General features: G+C 34.5%; 1 protein-coding gene across 1 annotated transcript in view; it reads left to right on the forward strand.

Moving 5' to 3' along the window:
* The window catches only part of LOC111062656, a 406,489-nt gene that overhangs the window by 374,410 nt on the left and 10,061 nt on the right, over nucleotides 1-22,018 (forward strand). The window contains exons 10-19 of the mRNA XM_039436644.1: nucleotides 646-850; nucleotides 1,189-1,377; nucleotides 4,181-4,370; nucleotides 6,150-6,322; nucleotides 8,370-8,618; nucleotides 9,099-9,277; nucleotides 13,456-13,496; nucleotides 14,956-15,263; nucleotides 17,832-18,035; nucleotides 19,921-20,071. Of these exons, the coding sequence (XP_039292578.1) occupies nucleotides 646-850; nucleotides 1,189-1,377; nucleotides 4,181-4,370; nucleotides 6,150-6,322; nucleotides 8,370-8,618; nucleotides 9,099-9,277; nucleotides 13,456-13,496; nucleotides 14,956-15,263; nucleotides 17,832-18,035; nucleotides 19,921-20,071 (1,889 nt within the window). The remainder of the gene's footprint in view (nucleotides 1-645; nucleotides 851-1,188; nucleotides 1,378-4,180; nucleotides 4,371-6,149; nucleotides 6,323-8,369; nucleotides 8,619-9,098; nucleotides 9,278-13,455; nucleotides 13,497-14,955; nucleotides 15,264-17,831; nucleotides 18,036-19,920; nucleotides 20,072-22,018) is intronic.

Consider the following 22,018-nt stretch of genomic DNA (forward strand, 5'->3'; position numbering starts at 1 on the left):
ACAAGCAGGTAATTTTTTCTGTTAGTAATGTCAGCACAAGCAGGTAATTTTTTCTGTTAGTAATGTCAGCACAAGCAGGTAATTTTTTCTGTTAGTAATGCCAGCACAAGCAGGTAATTTTTTCTGTTAGTAATGTCAGCACAAGCAGGTAATTTTTTCTGTTAGTAATGTCAGCACAAGCAGGTAATTTTTTCTGTTAGTAATGCCAGCACAAGCAGGTAATTTTTTCTGTTAGTAATGTCAGCACAAGCAGAAAATTTTTTCTGTTAGTAATGCCAGCACAAGCAGGTAATTTTTTCTGTTAGTAATGCCAGCACAAGCAGGTAATTTTTTCTGTTAGTAATGTCAGCACAAGCAGGTAATTTTTTCTCTTAGTAATGCTAGCACAAGCAGGTAATTTTTTCTGTTTGTCAATTATTCTTTTCTAGATTATTATGACAAAAAATAGTGTAAGTTACTTGGACGTGAATGTCTTTTGCAGTGCTCGAATGAAATTCTAGTCTCGGCTAACGCCTCGACTAGAAACATCATTCTCGCCTGCAAAAGGCCCCTTCCCGTCCTTGTGACTTAAGATACTATTTCGACAGAAACTCAATTGATTTGATTTTTCAATCGATTTAATTGATTTGATCTTGTTTTGCGTAGGAACATTTGGACGAAACTTCTGCAGAAGGATTCTCAAGACCAGTACACGGCTCTGTTGTCGATCAAACAGGCCGATGAGCTGGACCGAGGCAGATACACGTGTCACGTGACCGATTGGGGTCAGCAGCAGTGTCACCATATTGACCTTGAGGTCATTCCCCCGCCATTGGTCAGGGTGCAGCCCATAACCATCACTGCGCAAAAGGTACAAATTCAAATTTATTTGCACAAAAAAAATTTAGAGTGTTTAAACTTTAAACAGCAGTCGTTAGGTGATGTCAGAGACCCTGAAATTGATCAGTTGAGACCTGAAAACTCTGACACCAGACCTGAGCCGGCCAGGTGACTCGATATTATTATTATTAGACTATATGAGAGTTTTGGAGTACAGTTCTTCATTCATCAGTAATATAATCTGAAACAAGACAAAGGCTCCCCATTTGAAAGTGGGGAATCTTTTATGTAAAATAGACTAACTCATGGGTTTGGATTCAATTCTGGATTCTGCATTATTTTTTTAAACTATTCTGGAACTTGTTTCAGGGCCAAGACTTGAAGATAGTGTGCATGTGGCCTATAGAACGCGCAGATTTGGAACAGGTGTACGGCTATTCGTGGCTGAAAGAGACCAGAGACTCCAAGGAGGCACACCTCTTTAAAATGAGACACAACTATGAGGTATGGGAGGATCTACATCCTGCCGGCAGTATATTGCGAGTTTATAACATACAGGTAAGTGAATAAAAGGACTAATTATTTGAAAAAATAACATGAATTATGAGAATTATTGAGAATAAAACGAGGTATTGAGGTTCAACCTGAATAAGAATTGGAATGGAAATGTGAAGGAGTGGATATTCATTAAAGAGTTCTAGAATATTGAATGAGAAAGACTAAGGAATTGTCAAAAACCACAGATTTATTGATACTTAGAAAGACCGGTTTCGGTTATTACACCATTGTCAATCTCTGATAAACATTCTCTGGAGTACTCTGGTCTTTCTGAGTATCAATAAATCTGTGGTTTTGACAATTTCTTAGTCTTTTACATTCAATATGAATAATTACCACAATATCAACTTCTCAACTACACAAAAGGTTCTAGAATAGTTGTTGAATCAGAAGTAATTATTACTTCTGGGCAAACTTCCAGTAGTTCTCTTATTGAAGTCATTATTTTCATACATGGATTAACCTTCAGATTGTCGAATACCGACATGCAAACATTGATTTGAAGTAGTGAACAATTTATTCACTCACAGACTCTCGAGTTTTTCTTCAAATAAATAACTGCATGTCCGTATTTGGATTCATTCCATTTATTGATCTATTTTACAGAACATTCTAACCATAGTATAATAAATTATTATGATCATGAGGGAAAACTAGGCTGAGCCTTTACCGTTTCTCTCCCAAATTTTGATAAAATATGACAAAATAGTATGTACTTAGTTACATTGCAGTTCGGAATGGGACAGTATATCGTCATTTATAGAATTGAGCATTTTCAAATGGAGTCTTACGTGAACGTTCTGTGAATGTGAAGGTACAATATTTAATATATTAATTGAATTATTTATTACATAGACGTGGAAGACTAGATGAAGAACTTAGATCAGTATTCAAATAGGAATATCTGCCAATAGGTGGAGCTAGGGACAGGGTAGTATCATAGAGAAACCTCTATTGTATCTATAAGTAGATATTCCATGGTATAGGGCGTTTATGTCGCAACTTTTACTGTTATCTCAAGCCGATTAATGTCGATTATTGTCGATTTTTACTGTTTCAACCGGGTAAGAGTGTATGAACGGCACAATATGAGAGACTACCAGCGTCTTAAAGCTTCACAGGGAAGAACTATGTGTACTATTGGCTTGAGATAACAGTAAAAGTTGTGACATAAACGCCCTATACCATGGGATATCTACTTACGCTATTGTTTCTCTGTATCACTCAACCGTGTTTCTCCTTTAGTCAAATTCACAGTTCTTTGTCTGATGAGTATAAATTTTGTCATAAGATTACACAATTGAAGATGATTTATGAGAAATTAACAGAAAGTATTGTAAAATAGTAGGCTAACATCAGTCTTGTGTAGAATAGAGAGTCAGAAGAGATAGAGTTGGAAGATATGATGAAGACTTGAAATTGTGGGTCAGTGGGCCAAGCACTTTCGTATAGTGCTTATACGAAATAATATACGTATACGTATATTTCGACTATTGATAAACAGTCGAAAACAACATCAGTCTTGTGCCGAATAGAAAGTCAGAAGAGATAGAGTTAGAAGATACGATGAAGAGTTGAAATTGTGGGTTAGTGGGCTAAGCATCCTTTGCTATCTTATGAAATTCATTATCCTTTTTATCAAGTTCATAAACTACCAAAACGTTCAATATCTCATTTGTCAACTGAGATCATGATTTTTGAGCATAAGCCCTACAATCTAGCCTAGTTAAGCCTATTCTAGTCCTACAAACGATTACAGCATTCAATCAAAACGATTCTAGTTAGTCTATTTACTGAGTCACAAATTCATGCAAAGCTAGATTAAGTTTCAGCATAGAGAGATGAAAGCATAGTAAGTAGGTATAACATACTATGTTTATGCCACCAACTCCCTACACTACTTGTAATGATAGGTAATATACATGCCGTCGTCCACTTGTTTAGTATCTTACGTCACATGGACAGGAAGGGGTCTTTTGCAGGCGAGAATGATGTATTCGTCTCGTCTAACGCCTCGACTAGAATTTCTCTCGAGGACTGCAAAAGACATTCACGTCCAAGTAACGTACACTTTTTCCATAATAATCTAAAGAAGAACAATTGAGAAACAGAAAACATTACCTGCTTGTGCTGACATTACTACATGCATTCTATAAACATAACCTAGTTTACAAGTTTCGTATCAGGAGTTTCTTGATTGTAGTGTTGACAAAACTTCCACCAGGAGCGCTAAAAGGCGGTCAATAGAAAACATTAACTGCTTGTGCTGAAGTTACTACATGCATTCTATAAACATAATATCCTAGTTCACAAATTCCAAACCAGGAATTTTGTGGAAGTTGACAAAACTTCCACTTGGAGCACTGAAGGTAGTTTTTTGTAGCAGTTTTGCAGTTCCTATTTCGGAACTAGGAAACATACTCGACTGTAAATAAAACATAATAATTATGGTTTCATTACAGTAGAGTATGCTGTAATGAGAACCATATGTTTATTTGTTCTGCAAACAGCTGTTTACCGGCTTGATTTCATGCATGGAGAACAGCTGAGATTGAATTACTCAAATATTGACTTTTTTATATCTTGAATGACAAAAATATTTTGAAGTGTGATAAATGAAGACAATAATTATCGATCTATCTATTCCTATGGTTTCAGGCTATAGTTCATAAATATCCTACGAACATTTATCTAGAATGAAACTGATATATGAAAGTTGTCTCTCATATCAAAGCCTCAATCACTCTGAATACACTCTATGAAACCAATAATATTTTTCTCTCACTGTTTTTTTTTTCAACAGAAAAGTACGAGATACACATGCCAAGTACAATCGAACGTAAGTCCGGTTAACGCTAGCGTCGATGTGGAAATCCTGAACAAAGCGGCCGTACCCTGGTGTCGATCTGAAAAACACTTCTACCAGGACGGACTGCCAGCAGCTAACTACCTGCAAGTTCTACCAGGAGCTAACTATCAGGATGTGATGAAAGGTAAGAGGAGAAACGAATTTATTTTTCAAAGTTTCTCATACCATTATTATCATTTATGATATAAATCTCTGTGACCATCATATACAGCAGCATAGAGATCCCGGGTTCAAACCCCTCACAACCAAAAGTTTTTTAACCATATCACTCCCGTGTTATCGGATGGGCACGTTTATTGTCGGTCCCGGTTGAAGTATGACAGTCGTAAGGCCCATTGACGGCTCAAATTATATATTCAGGCGGTGGGACCTTCCCGCAAGGGACTCCCCACCAACAAAAGCCATACAAATTTACTTTTTACCATCATATACAACTAAAATATAGATTGCCCTACCACTTTCATTGATATAGCACATAAAATATTAAACATGAAAATAATAATGAAATATCTTATTCAATTTTCATACAAATATACATTGCAGTCTCACACAATAATAGGCCTACAAGTAATTGTCGAAGGAACATCTTTCCAAGATTGCTTCTAAAAACCCTCGAATAATTTTATATAGGTTTTACATGATAACATAGAACGAATCACAATAATTATTGACACTTTTGTAGCTATAACATGAGAAAATAATTGGGATTTAATTGCACCCCTACACACATATGATGCGCACATTGATTTTTTGTCAGTTAAACTCTCTAAAGGCCTATAATTTGCTTCGCAGACTATCTGTAACTGTTGATAGGCCTGTGCTAATGAATATCTATTACGCACACATTCAGAGTATCATATGGAATTATGCTTTGGGCTAATAGTGTTGAAGCCAATTCAATCTTTGTCCTTCAGGAGAAGGCTATATTAGAATCATGTGTAATTTGTCTTTCAATGATCATTGTAGACCACATTTCATAGAACTTGGATTGCTGACATTGTCATCACTGTATGTTTTCAATATTTTGTGTTATCTACAAGAAATTTGAATAAATATGATACAAACCAACACCATAATTGATTTAAATACACGAAATAGACATAAAATTCCACAATATAGCCATTCCAAAGCTCAGAGAAACTGGCACTTCATGTCAATAAAATTATATAACTCCACGCCAGGCAAATTAGAGTTTCTACTAGCATCCACTCAATTAGAAAATAAAATAAAATATGTATTAGTTGATGAAAGTTTGTACACAGTAAATGATTTTGTTTCTATAAACTGGGTACCATCTCTTTTATGATATGAGTAACTTGGGATCTATGTTCTACATGACATGTTAATTTTATTTTTGTATTTTTAAGACTGACCAATGGATGGTAGTGATTTGAAAAGGATGTATTTTGACGAAGTCGATGTATTTTTTTTAAATATTGAGTTACTAATAGAATTATATTCTATTATATATGTTTTGATCTTTTTTGAGATCAATTATTCTGATACTGTATTGTAAGGGAATTTCAAATGAATTACTGCATGTTTTACACTTCATTATTTGTTTTCAAATAATTGAATTTGGTTCAATTTGTTCTGATGTGGATTATTTTTATTGATTGGTGAATATACTCACAGTTTAGTTTAGTTTTCTTTTTTGTAGAGTTGCGATGTTTGTCAAAAAATATTGTTGAATAAGGCTCATAATCAATTTTAAATAGAATTCATTTGGTCTCCCAGGATCCGCCCTAGTTAGCTATAAAATGGGAAGAGGTGGGTGCCTGGGGTGTATCGGAGTGCCCCCCTTGCTACCAGGGCTGTAGAGTTTCTGCCTTGGCTGCCAAGAAAACTCACCCAATAGTTCAATAAGTCCTATCTAGTTACATTTATATTTGTATTTTACCAGGATCCGGCTCAGTCATAAAATGGGAAGAAGTGGGTGCCTGGGGCGTAGCCAGAGCGGAGTGCCCCCCTCGCTACCAGGGCGTCAGCACCCGAATGTGTGCCTTGGGCGCCAAACCAGGCAGTGCACATTGGTTAGAGCCGGATTTTAGCCGCTGTGTGTCTGAGAGGTTTGGCTGAGTTTGCTAACAGGGTAAGTATTCGCTCAATAAAACAACAATTTCTAGAACATTTATTGAATCTGATGGACCTTCGAATGTAGCCTAGATCAAATTTGTAGATTAAATGAATGGTCCATGAGTTTTTATGAGTATCCTGGCTGGAAACCTGGTCAAAAATCCAATTCCCTCATTGCAATACACATGTTTCAATTCACTTGTCAAATATCTATCCGATTGAGTATTATAACAGATGAAATGTAGCACAAGAAGATTTCTCATGGTATAAGTAGCTTATGTTTTTAATTTAAAGCAAAATTCTCTGATAACTGCAGTCAATTACTGTCGACTACTGTCTATTATTAGTGTTTTGTTGGGAGTGTAAGAGTGTAAGAACGGCAGAGTATGAGAGACTACCAGCGTCACATAGCTTCACGAACAATGAATACTATGACTGAAAGCTTGAGTTAACAGTGGAGTTTGGAACATAAACGACCTATACCATGGTATATCTTCTTGAGATATATTTTCTCTATCATATTATTGAGTCTAGAGTAGCTCTCCTCCTCTTCCATTTGACTCAATTTTTATTCACTTCTAATCTACTTTTATTTCTTATGTTATATTTATTACTTTACTTGCCCTATCACCATAGGTAAGGAAAGCTGCTTTCCAAAAAAAATTAAGGTACCCCAATTTCAAATTTTCTATACGTCTCAAGGCCCCCTGAGTCCAAAAACATTATTTTTGGGTGTTGGTCTGTGTGTATGTATGTGTGTGTGTGTGTGTGGTGTGTGTGTGTGTGTGTGTGTGTGTGTGTGTGTGTGTGTGTGTATGTGTGTAAGTCTGTGAACACGATAACTCCATTTCTAATCAACCGATTGACTTGAAATTCTAAACTTAAGGTCCTTATACCATGAGGATCCGACAATAAGAGATTCAATAAAATTCAATTCAAGATGGCGGAAAAATGGCGGATAATTACTAAAAAACCATGTTTTTTACGTTTTTCTCGAAAACGGCTCTAACGATTTTCTTCAAATTTATACCATGAATAGCTATTTATAAGCTCTATCAACTGGCATGAGTCTCATTTCTGGGAAAATTTCAGGAGCTCCGTAATATTCTTGAGAAAAATGGCGGATAATGACTAAAAAAACATGTTTTCCACGGTTTTCTCGAAAACGGCTTGAACGATTCTCTTCAAATTTATACCATGGATAGCTATTTATATGCCCTATCAACTGGCATTAGTTTCATTTCTGGGAAAATTTCAGGAGCTCCGTAATATTCTTGAGAAAAATGGCGAATAATGACTAAAAAAACCATGTTTTTCACGGTTCTCTCGAAAACGGCTCTAACGATTTTATTCAAATTTATACCATGGATAGCAATTTATAAGCCCTATCAACTGACATGAGTCTCATTTCTGGAAAAATTGCAGGAGCTCCATAATATTCTTGAGAAAAATGGCAGTTACTGAAAACCATGTTTTTCACGATTTTCTCGAAAATGGCTCTAATATTTTTTTTAAATTCATACCCTGTATGAGCTCTATCAACTCTTTTGAGCCTATCAATTCAACTCTTTCAATTCTATCAACCATTCATCAGCTCTATCAACTGGCATGAGTCTTTTTTCTGGGAAACTAATGGGGGTCCACCTCATCCTTGAGAAATGGACTTTGTAACCTCCTTCTCGTGCATGAGGTAGGTTGCCAGAGCAGTTTATAAAAAGAACACAGTCATAGTCAAGATATTTCATCTGTAGAACAGCTGTTTTGACGACTTTCAAAAAAATCATCGAATTTCACAATTTACACAAAGGAAAAAGTACTCTGGAAACAATTATATATACATATACAGTAGTCTGATCATAGTTGCAAATATGTTGCCGGCAATCGTCGTAATGTTATTCCCCTAAATCACTCTCGTTTGAGAATGAGGCTCACAGTTCAATGAGCAAGGAAAGTTGTGTGACTGTACCACACCAGATTTTTTGATCATACATATTTTATTTCTATTTTTATTTTCAACTATTGTATCTCTGATAATTCCTGTTCACAGTTCAAGGCCCTAACTTTGGGTTACCAGAACACAACAGGTACTGAGACCATATCTGGCATCCTGGGCTTATTGAGAGACAAAGAGCGTCTCTACAGGGGCGAGGCCGAACCTGCGCTCTCTCTCTTGCACAACATCAGCTGGTTCCTCAACTTCACCGCTGCTTGGAATGATCTCATTCGAGCGACTCCGTTCTTCTTTAGCACTATCAACACTGTGCTTCAAAGGAGGGAGGCGATTATCAATGCAAATGTGAGTTGCTTTCATTTAAAACATTCATTAATTATTTATCTATTGATTTAATTAGATATTGATTCAATTCAATTGATTAATTTTATTGATTTGATTTTTATCTGTAAACTGGCTGGCCGCTATGACTTCGTATAAAATGAGCGCTGCTATCCAGAGATTGTCAGTTTGGTGTAAGGGTCAGCAATTCTGACTGGCAATTAGGACGTACTGGGTTCGACTCCTGGGCTGACAAATAGTTTTTGAATAGCAGCGCTCATCAAATTTCCATCTAGCTGTTCACCCTGTTGTCAATATTTGCAGTTGCAGAAGTCATTTTATTCATTTATGCATTGATAGATACAATATAATTCTTAACTACGAATGATTGGAAAGGAACAACAGGCTCAAAGCCCAAAACTGTTACTTTTCCAAATTTGCATAGAAATAGACTTTACAACTAACTTATTCACAATTTTACTTTTTTCTATCTAATTGTTTCAGAGGATAGTGGACCTGCAAAAACTGGTCGCTGATTGGACATTGGCTTGGGCGAAACACTCTCATCCCATCGGCTCGGATCCAACTATGACTCTAGACTCCCTGGTTGTCGATGTATTTTCATATGAGCACTCAGCCCAACAGCCTCTGGTTGTCTTCAACCTACCACGCTCCACACATAGGTGAGTGGAATAAAATAATGAATTATAGTGAGGTCCAGGTTATAATGATAGTATTTAATTAAAATTGGTGTTGCTATCCTAGTCTATCATTCGATAAAGCAGATAGCGCTACCCTTCTCTAGCTCGAGATTAAGTAGGCTACTTGAGGCTACACATTCAATCCAAATATGTGAGGAACTTCATCTTATATTTCCTGACATTCCAGTAATTTTCATTGAAGCACATTGATTTCCACGTAATGTGTCTCCTTAGTAACTGATTCCTTGACTACATTTTTTATCAATAATACAGTTCTAACAATACAGTTGTAACAATACAACAATTCAGTTCCTCTACATTCGACTTTGATAGTCCTAAAAATTAAAAACTACAATTTTTAATCATTATCGAATTCATTTCTATTAAGATGCGTACAAACTTTCGCTCTGCTCCGCAATCGAACATCACTCGAGTAGATCGATTGATGATCGACCGGGGAGCAAGAGTGGAACGCGAGAACAGCTAACATCTCCCGTAACGTTCATGATCAGAGCGATTGCGGAGCGAGTGTGGAGCGTGCGTGGAGCGATTGCAGAGCGAGTGCGGAGCGTGTTGGAAGCGCGTATAACTGTACGCACCTTTAGAGATATCACACACTTACTTCACTATCACTACGATATCACTTCTTCAGTGAATTATTCATTGACTGGACTGATATTCATTGATAATTTTAATGAATTTCATTTCAGACATATTATTGACAATGAATATTATTCATTATTTATTATTATTTAGGTTTTTTAACCAGATCACTCCCGTGTTATCGGATGGGCACGTTAAGTGTCGATCCCGGCTGAAGTATGACAGTCGTAAGGCCCATTGACGGCTTAAATTATATATTCAGGCGGTGGGACCTTCCTGCAAGGTACTTCTCACCAACAAAAGCCATACGAATTTACTTTTTTTATTGACGATCAATATTTTCTAAATTGATACTGATCCCATAAATATTGTCACGTGGTAATTTGAAACCACCAAATATTTCTAAATGAGCCAATAAAATGTAATAGAACTATAAAATTGGAAAGAAGGTTAGACCTATCTAAAGAGTAAATCAACTCAAATCAAGTATTACTAGTGATTAGGAGTAATAGCATTATCAACAACGATAAGAAAACATGTATTATTGTGATTTAATAATTATGAGAACTCATTGGTAAGATCAAAAAAATTATAAAGCGGCATAATTATTATTGGCGGATTACAAAAATAAAAAATAAAATAAAATGCATGAACATTGAGGTTAGAGTTACTTGTTTACGTTTTGAAAAGAATTAGTCGATCTTGGATAAATCGATAATTATCCGAACCAATACTGAATGAATCAGCTGATTATTCGATCAACCCATATGACCGGTTGAATCATATAAAATTCACTCATAAAGGATATATTATGTATACTAAAGGAAGTCGATGTGTAGAAATACAAATAGCTATTATTTCTGTATAAATATTTATTACAATCCAAAAAAGCATGATAAATCAAGAGTATAAAAAACTCATATAAAAACTAAATGTATTATCTATTAAAATCGTATGTTACGATTTATTTATGAATTCAATTTAAGATAAATACCCCATATATCTGTATAAAAAACTTCTTTTATTAAATTTTTTCTATTATAAAGCCGAGGAAGCCCTGATTCCCAAGGCAACCAATTGTATTGAGTCTATTAAATTGAGGGCCAATCAGAGAGTAGCTTATAGAATTATTCTAGGAAGAAGCAAATTTTTCTGAAAACCTCTTTCTTCTGGCTTAAGATCCCAACCCGAGAGGATGCACATGGAGTTTAGGGTCTTTTCTTATTCCTTTTAAAAATTTTTTAACGAATTATTAAGCCAAACCCTTTTTTAAATGTAATGTATGTTTGTTGAATGTTAATTGTTTGTGAACTCAGTGCTGTCAAGGAGTTCGTAATTGTAAAGATTCCCATAAAAATAGCTTTAATTCGAAAGAAACTTATAAAAATCTGGATCACACGTTAGCCCAGCAGTGACGAAAAGGAGCCTACCTAATTAATTATTGGAAATAATTAATTCAATCCACGAGAACATCCAGAACTTCAGTCAGTGAGTGATAAGTCAAACCAAATGAGCTCATTTGTCTACGTTCAGTGGGGTAATAATTAATAAAAAAGCGCTATTCCAATTAATTAGAGTTAAAATAAAAAGTCACCACGTGTTGAACAATATCACATAGTTCACAAGAACATTTTATAAATTTATTTATTATATGTAGGAAGCTTACTTCCATGCACTGCCCGAATTCATATTAAAAGCCCTGAGATCTCATGTTTGAATATTAATTTATTAAATATTAATTTTGTTTATGGAACAAAACATATCATATCAAACTTATAGACCGAACAGGTTTTTATTGGTAGAATTTTGTATTGATTGGAAGTCTAAGTACCAGTATTAAATATAATATATTTATGAATTTGAAATTCATTATTGTGAATATTAGCAAAGCCTGTGGTAATTATTCAGATTTTAAAAATAGATTATTTAAGTGAATTATAGTTATATCGAATATTTTATGCACATCTTTTTTGTGGGAATATATTTCGTGTTTTATGTCAGCATACAAACTTATAGAATTTTTTATTATATCCCAACTCATCTCGTGTTATATAGTTTGAGCTGTTTTGGTACCAACAAATATTTAGCAGCACTTAAAATTATTGAATCAAGTAATATTAATCCTATTCAGAGCACTCAATATTTATCATCCTTTGATGATATTCATTTCATCAGCCAGAACAAATATATTAAGAAATTATATTAATAAGGTTCCAGTTATATCATATAAGGATCCAGAGAGCTTCAAGAACTGGCGTTGTAAGTTCTAAGGAATTTTGAAAGGGTATATTGGTGAATACTTGTACTCACGACGAGCGTTTTAAGAATCAACTAGAAACAACTATAGTTGGTCCTGATTATTCTCTAGTGGTACATGGTTACTGATAATCAGTCATCAAATATTCTTTTAATTTCCTTACTGGTATTCTTCAAAAACTTCATAGAAGCAGCGGTAAGAATTATCAATCCTGGTCCTTGAACCTTATGGTGATTATTTGTATTTATAAAATTCATGTTTCTACCACTGAGCTAGAGCTGAGGTTTGAACCCAGTAATTTTGCGAGCCGGAAGGCCTTAATTTTTTGTGAATTTATTCGCAAAAGAGGGAATTTAGAGACTGCTCTTATAAATACCAGAAACATCGTATTATCTGTGAAGGAATTGCAATCTACAACTTCTCACAATAGCTTCATAACGTGGGACTCTATCATAAGAGATAACCCCCCCAGGAGCACAACTTCACACAATGGCACCCAACCAGTGGAGCATGAGGAAAAGCTTACCTACTCAATCTTACTATCAATGATTAATGAAATTATTGATAAAACTGAAAGCTGCAAGAAACATAATCTGAAGTTGTTTCGACAAGATATATCTGATGATCTATTGTAAGTTTCTGGCTAAAATAATTGAGTTGCTCTTCAAATTAAAATTCTTCAAGCTGCATAAATACAGACAAACTGTATCACACGAGTTTGAGAACATAATTCTCATAATAGAGAAAATTGGATGGAAATTTCCATAAAAGTTATAGTAAAGATTTTGATTTTTGATCTTTGAATCTAGACATTGTATGCTGACCAGGGTTATAGGTTATTTGAGGCATTATAATACTATCGTTATTCAGGAGGATAAGACCCTAATTAAAATTTTAAGAACTATATTAGTGTAATTTGAAACATAATCGCCCTAAACCATGGAAAATACACTTATGATATATTTTCTTTGTGGTAATAATGGATAATTGATGAAATAAATAAAAAATTAACAGTTTTTAAGAGTAAATTATGATACAATTGTGGATTGTGATTACACTGAATCAACTAGAACAGGTGACATCACATACTTGTGGATGAGAAAACTGCGTGACGTCTACTGTTCACAGAACTACTAGTTTATATGTGATCCTCCTTAGTTCAACTGGACTCACCCACTACCTCCGTAATCAAAGCCATAGTAGTGCATTCTGGTGACGTCAGCACAGGTAGGGCTCCTTCACCAATAAAAATTTGTTGATTTTAGCTGATCTATATCAGCTATTGTTTTTATTGGTGTAGGAGCCCTACCTGTGCTGACGTTGCCATCAACAACCTGTCATGCACTATGGTTTTGTTTATGGAGGTAGTGACTCTCCATGTGAATATACAATGGATTTTGAATAGAAAGAAAAATAAAAAATCTCCGTACCCTTTTTGAATTATGATTCAAGTACCCTTGTGATTGAATAATTCAAAAAAGGGTATTTTTTTTCTTTCTATTTATATTACAAGTAGCCCTATACAGAGAAGAGATAAACAATGGATTTTGTCTTTTTATCATAGTATATTTCGCACCTAGAGCTGAAAATGAGATTTTTCCGGCTCGAAATCAGTTTTCAAGTCCGAGGCCGTAGGCCGAGGACTAGAAAAGATTGAGAGCCGAAAAAACATTTATGCCAGTGGTGCAAACGCTATTTTCCGCCACACACAAAAATAAACAATATATGAGAATTAGTTGTTTACTAAGTACATCCGAAAGCAGAAGTGGAAGGTGATAGCTCTAGCAAATCTGAGGTGATCTGAATATCAGGAAATTGTCCAAGTATTTTTATTTTTTATTGTGATTTGTCTAAGTAACCTGAAAAATGATGTTCAATTATTTGGGAGTTTGAGTTTATACTGCTTTGTTATTCTTTCAAATGACAATAAGATGATATTATTATAAATGTTTTAATTATTGAATAATGAACACAAATAATGAAACGTTTTTTGATCAGCTGTTTTTGATCACCTTTCTTAGTTCCATGTTAGCGGCTGGAAAGGGTACTCTTTCCGGCCTAGGCCGGAAAGAAACCTGTCTGACGTCAGACGAGAGTCGTCTGCAAACAATGTCTTTCAGATCTACGTAGGGACTGGAAAACAGCTGCTTTCTGTGCAGTGTGGCGAAAATATAATTTTCCTACAGTTACGTTGAAAAGTGGCCATTGCTGCACTGATTACAGAACGCAAAGAATCACTTTTCCGCTCTAGTGTGGCAAAAATTTTTCTGCACTCTAGATTTGCAAAATGGCAACGCAAAATACTTAGTAGGTTATATAGAGCAACAGTGCAGTAAAATCAAAATGAAGTTGGTAACAGTGACTGCTGTGGCTGCTATAGTGAGCAGAGGTGCAACGAAGCACAACGTGCAAATTATTAGTATTAGATATTTATAACCAAGGACAACATTTTTATTCAATTTCACAATAAATTAAGGTTTTTATCAATGATAAAATTACACAGAAAAACATTTGATGGATTTCAGGTAATTTTACCCATAATTACCCACTTTTCATATTCAATGGTAACTGTAGGAAAAACCTAATGTGAAATACGTGCGCAAAGTTCCTCTGCTGCACTCAAGAAACCATTCCGCCCTCGCCTACGGCTCGGGCTTAAACGTTTCTTTCGGTGCAGCAAACTGTCACTTTGCGCACTAGTTGCACAAATAACTATTCCAATGTTCCATTTCCCAATTTCTGTAACATGTTGTGTTTCACGCTGCACCATCACATAGTTAACGAATAATGAAAGAAATAGTTTCTTGGTGCTGCAGTGACGGGGCAGGCAGTGAACTGGAGTACGAGGTTGCATCCAATGTTGTGCAACTTGTTGCATCGACCTCGCAACATGTTGCATCACCCGTGCAACATGTTGACCTGCGACTTGAGACTAGGATGCGGCACGGATGGAGTGTGGCATGCGGCATGTTGCAACCGGGTGCAACCGAGTGGTTGCTGGATGATGCATGCAAGTTGGTGCAACATGTTGCAGGGGGGAATGTGACGAGGTGTCAGTGCAGACAGACGGGCACTTTTGCGGCGGTTATCACTAAATCGGCTGCACAGGTAAATAAATTCATGAGTTTATACATTACGTTAATGTTTATGCTATATTCATTATGTATTTATGTTCCTATGTACAAGCTGCTGAAATAAGATTTTCACGAGCGGTTAAAGGTTTTTTTAGTAGACCAGATAAATAAATAAGATGAAATTAGTAGAATGATGGTTTGATGAGCATATATTAACATTGAACATAGAAAAAAGTAATTTCATGTCTTTCTCTCCAAATTCTATAGGCCAGCCGCAAGGTTTGGATTCCATTAAAATCCATAATGTAAATTGCAAAGAATCGGATTGGATAAATTGTACATGCTCAAAGCTTAATAGAGAACATCGTGTTAAATATTTGGGTGTAATGATTGATCAACATTTGCGTTGGGATGTTCACATCAATAGTACATGTAACAAACTCAGACATTGGATAAGTAAATTCCGTAATATCAGCCAAGTTAGTAATAAAAAAATCTCAAGACTCATTATTTTGCCTACATTCAATCATTTCTGCAATATGGAATAAAATTTGGGGTGGAACATACTCAAACCACTTGGAGAAACTTTTTGTAATTCAAAAACACATTATAAGAGCTATATTGGGAAAACCCAGACTCTATCCAAGTGAGTACCTGTTTAGTGAGCTAGATGTTTTAACTGTCAGGCAGCTTTACATAAAAAATTTAATCATCTACATAAATAAACATATGAATCTTTTCAACCTGCGTGTTTCACCATATAACCTCCGTCCCTCATCTATTACCTTTCAAATTACAGATACTATTTTATCAATTTGTAGAAAACAATTTTTATATCAGGTATCAAAGCTCATCAATGTTATTCCTAACCATTTTATCACTAGTAAATTGAATAGAAAACTGCTAATTGAAATTCATACATGGATAATCTCGAACAATGTAATTTTGACAATGTAATTTCCTCATAGCTTAGTATAAAGACTTCTCATGTTTTTTTATGTAATCTTCAACTATTCTTTACTTTCCCCTATGCCTTCACTCTGCTCTTTCTCTTCCCTTCCTCACTCACTTTTTCTTTTCCCTATTTCTTAATAATATCCCATTATTATTTTCATGTACTATTAAGCATTGAACACTCGGCCTCTGCGCTCAGGTTCCTCGAACCTTGCAGGGACTTCCCGTTTTTAATATAGTTATGTATAATCCTATTAATGGTATTTTTCTTTTTCATTTTATATTGTATTTTACTTTTTTCATTATAACCATTTTTGTCATTGTAATTATGTTTTTGGGACAAATAAAGATTTGAATATTAGCATGGGAGTACAAACCCGAAGGAGAGCGAGGCATATAGGAAGACCAAGGAAGAAATGGATGCCGGCACAGGCCAATAGAACCTAATCCTTCTAAGAAAATAATAATGATTAAGTTTCTATTAAAATATTATTTATCAATAAATAATTGCAGTGTTTGATTAGCTATAAATATGTCAATGACATTGCTATCCTCGTCTATCATTCAACAATCTATCTCTTTCTCGCTTTGCTCTGTTGCCAGATCATCTTTTAACAATGTATAATAATCGATTAATTAACAAAATATTTCATCCTTATCATTAAAATTAATTATTGAATTATTGAGAAATAAAATGTCTTGCTCAATGAAATATAATTGGTTATTTGAAACGAGAATTAATAGTTCATATTACATCAATAAGCCTGTATCAGCTACCGTATGTAGATGGCGTCGACAAGACAGAGGATCGGCAACGTTATTCTCATATCTTTTTTCACTGCCATTATAACGTGGACCTCACTATAGATGGAAATTCGATGATTTTCAGCATTTGATGCATTTGATTTGGATTTTCTTTTAATAATAATCAATCACTCATTAAATTTCATCTTTATTCTCAATTGATTCATACAATAAATACATCATCAAAATGATAGGGAGGAAAAAAATAAGGTAACCTTGTGCTATTCCTCTCCCAAATTTAGATAAGGCTACACATAGTCCGAAATAGGTTAAGTCTTGTAGTTGTTCACTTCACAAAATTTTTAGTCTTTAATTATTCCCACAAAGTATATTTTTAAATTCAGATGCTTCAAAACCAAACATAGAAGAATAATATTCCAAATTATTATCACTAGAATAATATCATCTGTATTTTACTTGTTGTCTATTTCAACAAATAGCTTTAATTTTGACGATGTGTTACCTTCGTCCGAAATAGGTCAAGTCTTGTAGTTGTTCATTTCACAAAATTTCAAGTCCTTAATTATCAAAGACTGAACCTCAACACTCCAATTTATTATAGTAGCCTATTCAGTCTTTATTATACTACCTCACTATGACACTTTAGTAATACTTAAACACAATAATTTATCTTAATACTTTGATCCACAGCAATACTCTACAATTATTCTCACAGAAATCCAGCGTTAATCCCAGCAGTTCAGTTTAATTAATTTCAGTCTTTAATTAATTTAACAAAGTATATTTTTAAATTTGGATGCTTCATAACCAAACATGGAAGAAATATTTCACATTTTTATCACTAAAATAATATTATCTGTATTTTATTTGTTGTTTATTTCAGGCAGACAAACGGCCCTACCCGCAAACCCACGGTGTGGTACTGCTGGGATGCGTCTGTTGCACAGTGCAAGCCCTGTTCACAGTCAGCCTGCTTCTCATCAGGTTCTACCACTCTCCCTCGTGTCTCATGTTCCTCAAGATACAGTGCTGCTCAGCTGTGACTGCTGCTATGGCTGTCTTCTTCTCCGCTAATAGCTTTCAAAAGGTATCAACAATTCAATAATCTTTATTCATTCATTATTCATCCATTATTCATTCATAATTCATCCATTTTTCATTCATTCTGTCGGCTGACTTCTTCTCGGCTATTAGCTTCTGAAAGGTATCAACAATTTAATAATCTTTATTCATTCATTATTCATTCATTCCTCATACATTATTCATTAATTTATTATTCATTCATAATCCATTCATTATTCATTCGTTATTCATTCATTATTCATTCATTCATAAAATAAGTACCTTTTATCATTCCTGAGAATTTAGGTTTAGGTTTATGGATTTTAATCTCCACTCTCAGATCACGAAAATGACTCACCTTCAAAAGATTATTACTCAAGAATAGGAGTGAATTTCGCCAATATGATGACATACGATTGTTCCTCTCATCAAGTTCTATCATTCCTAAGAGTTTGAGCGATTTCAATCTCGGATCTCAACTCTCAGATCACAGGAATCACTCATCTTCAAATGCTTATAACTCAAGAATAGGAGTGGATTCCACCAATGTGATGACATATTATTACCTATTGTTCCTCTCGTTAAGTACTAAATTCCTGAGAGTTTGAACGATCTCAATATTTATACAATTTTTGCGAAAATCCATGATTGGATTTCATGAGAAATGAAAATCTCTCAGATTTGGATGATATTCGGGCTATGGATAGAGGTTGGCCTAACAAGCGTTGTGCTACAATATGAGACGTTTCGCTACAATACAGAGTGAGTTATCCATTAAAATATTAAATCTCTCCTCAACTCTCAGATCAGAGAAATCACTCATCTTCAAATGCTTATTAACTCAAGAATATAGGAGTGAATTTTGCCAATGTGATGACATATTATTGTTTCTCTCATCAAGTACTATCATTCCCGAGAGTTTGTGCGATTTTGATTCTCGACCATTTTTGCAAGAATCCATAATGTTTATTTAATTCATGGATTTCATGAAAAATCAATATCTCCCAGATATTCGGGCTATGGATAGAGGTTGACCTAACAAGTGTTGTGTAATATGAGACGTTCCGCCACAGTACAGGGTGAGAGTTATAGAGAAACAATAGCATAAATAGATATCCCATGGTATAGGTCGTTTATGTCGCAACTTTTACTGTTATCTCAAGCCGATTACTGTCGATTATTGTCAATTTTTACTTTTTTGACCGGGTAAGAGTGTATGAACGGCACAATATGAGAGACTACCAGCGTCATAAAGCTTTACGGGAAAGAAATACGTGGACTATAGGCTTAAGATAACAGTAAAAGTAGCGACATAAAAGCCCCATACCATGGGATATCTACTTATGCTATTGTTTCTCTATGATATAACATATAAACTATGGCTTCTCCATGTCCAATATGAATTGGTTCTGTATGAACACCATTACTTCTCTATATTTGTTTGGATTTTTGGATCATTTCTGTGACTTCTTGATCACTTTAGTGAGGTCCATGTTATAATAGCAGTGAAGAAAGATAGGGGAACGGTGCTGAACCTCTGTCTTGTCAATGCCTTCTATAGACGGTAGCTGATACAGGTTCATTAATGTAATATTAACTTTTTATTCTCGTTTAAAATAATCAATTATATTTTATCAATCAAGAGATTATATTTCTCAATGATTCCATAATCAAGATTGGATATTTCGTGAATCAATCATCAATTCAACATTCTTGAAAGATGATCTGGAAACAGAGCAAAGCAAGAAAGAGATAGCGCTATCCTCTTTGTTGAATAATAGACAAGGATAGCAACACTATTGTCGTATAACACCATTATAACGTGGACCTCACCATACAATCCTGTATGACACTCTCTTTGGAATCTGCTATGTTTTTCAATAATATTTATTGGCATACTTTTGTTTCAGAGTTCTTACCTGTACATAGTAACCTGCCTGGAAGGGTTCCTTTTGTTTGGTATGTCCTCACATCTCAGCAAATTACTCCTAGTCTACACTGAGATCGTATCCTTACCAAAGATACCCAACATCAAGCTCACTGTCATATGCATCATCAATGGTAACAATATTTCCTCTATCATAACCATGATTAATTATCAAATTCAAATTCAAATTTATTTATTCAAGTAAGTCACAATACATTCTGGTCTATACACGAATCTACAATAAATTACAGTACAACAGTTTATTATGCAACAAAATTCACATATTATGAAAACTTATTAATTACAATGAAGATTGAATGGAACATTAGAATATTGATAATATAGTATATAAATACTCTTCACTTTCCTCTTCTTTCCTCAAATAGTCTATCGTTGGAAATAAGAAAGAGACTAATAAAGAGTTGCATTTGGAGTATAGCTCTCTATGGGTCTGAAACGTGGACTATTGGTAAGGCTGAGGAAAAGACTCTGAATGCTTTTGAAGTGTGGTGTTGGAGGCGTATGCTCAAAATAAAATGGACTGACAGAGTTACGAATGAGGGCGGTGGAAAAGAGATCTCTTCTGAATTTTCTCAGGGCCAGACGACATTCTTGGATTGGACACATAATAAGACACGACGCATTCACGTCAAGTATTCTAGAAGGTACAGTTGATGGACAAAGGGGTCGTGGCAGACCCCGGCTACAGTATCTAAGACAAATGACAAAGAATCTGGGTGCTATAAACTATATACAATGGAAGAGAGTAGCAATGGACAGATTTAGATGGAAGGCTGCCAACCAATCAAATGATTGAGCTGTAAGAAGAAGAGTATATAAATATTCTAATGTTCTATTCAATCTTCATTGTAATTAATAACTTTTCGTAATATATGTGAATTTTGTTGCATAATAATTATGATTATAATTATTGCTGATTATACATTTATTAATATGTAATGGTGGAATGGAAGCGATATTGTCATTTCCATATGATTTCTTTGAGACAAACTTGGGATTCAATTAATATTTTTCCTCTCCACCATCATTTTGATGATGTATTTATTGTTTGAATCAATAAAGAATAGACACATTTGATGAAGAATAAAGAATGCACTAAGGCATTATCTTCAGTGGTCTTTCAAAAACGTTTTTCAAAAAAAAATTTTGTGCATTGAAAGTTAAGTTTTGCTCGAATAAATTATGTGGAACCGACAATATCGTTTTCATTTCACCCTACTATAGAGAAATTCTACAACATTTCAGTTCATACTTAGTGTAGATTTTATTTTTTTTTTTTATTCTGTATTCTCTCTTTTGGTAGAGAGTTAGTGGGAAGAATACTTTGAATATTCTTTCCAAAAAATGGACATTGATATGTCCAAAGCTCCGCCAATTTATGTAGATGCATAACAATATTATCAATTTTATCTATAGTTAATAAAAATTGTTTTTTTTTCATATTATATAAGCTTACAGATCAATAATTATTTTCTTAATTATTTCGTAAATTCATCCATAATTTTGCCGTAGTGTAAACTATTGTATATAAGTGTATAAGCCAGTATATATTGTAATCTACATACATAAAGTACTAAATCAATCAATCCAATCTCTACTCCTGTTCGTCTGTTTATGAGAAGGTTTTCTATTATATCCTTCCATTAATTCGAAAATGAATATAGTTGAATCCATGTAGTTACATTACAATATCATACAGAGTGTTCCACGAAATGTGTAACAGCGGAAGATTGTAAAATGACTGTGATTCTCATAGAACATAATATCATGAACTTGTATCATTGTGCGAAATATCAATGTGACGTCAATTTAGTTGGTGATGATATTTAAAACTGAAAAATAGGTGTTTTTTCACAATACAATGAGCATTGTTGTCAGGTGTACCTGGAAATATATATGAGATGGAGCGCTTTACCTGATCTCAAATTGTAGATCACAAAAATACGCCCAGAGGGATTTTGAATTATACATCTAAATGGTAACAATCGGAAGAGATGAACTAAAATTCCTCAAAATTGATTTTTTCTTTGAATTTCACTCATTTTTGGAAAATCATAATT

Source organism: Nilaparvata lugens, chromosome 10 (assembly GCF_014356525.2).
Source record: "Nilaparvata lugens isolate BPH chromosome 10, ASM1435652v1, whole genome shotgun sequence".
NCBI classification, from domain to species: domain Eukaryota; kingdom Metazoa; phylum Arthropoda; class Insecta; order Hemiptera; family Delphacidae; genus Nilaparvata; species Nilaparvata lugens.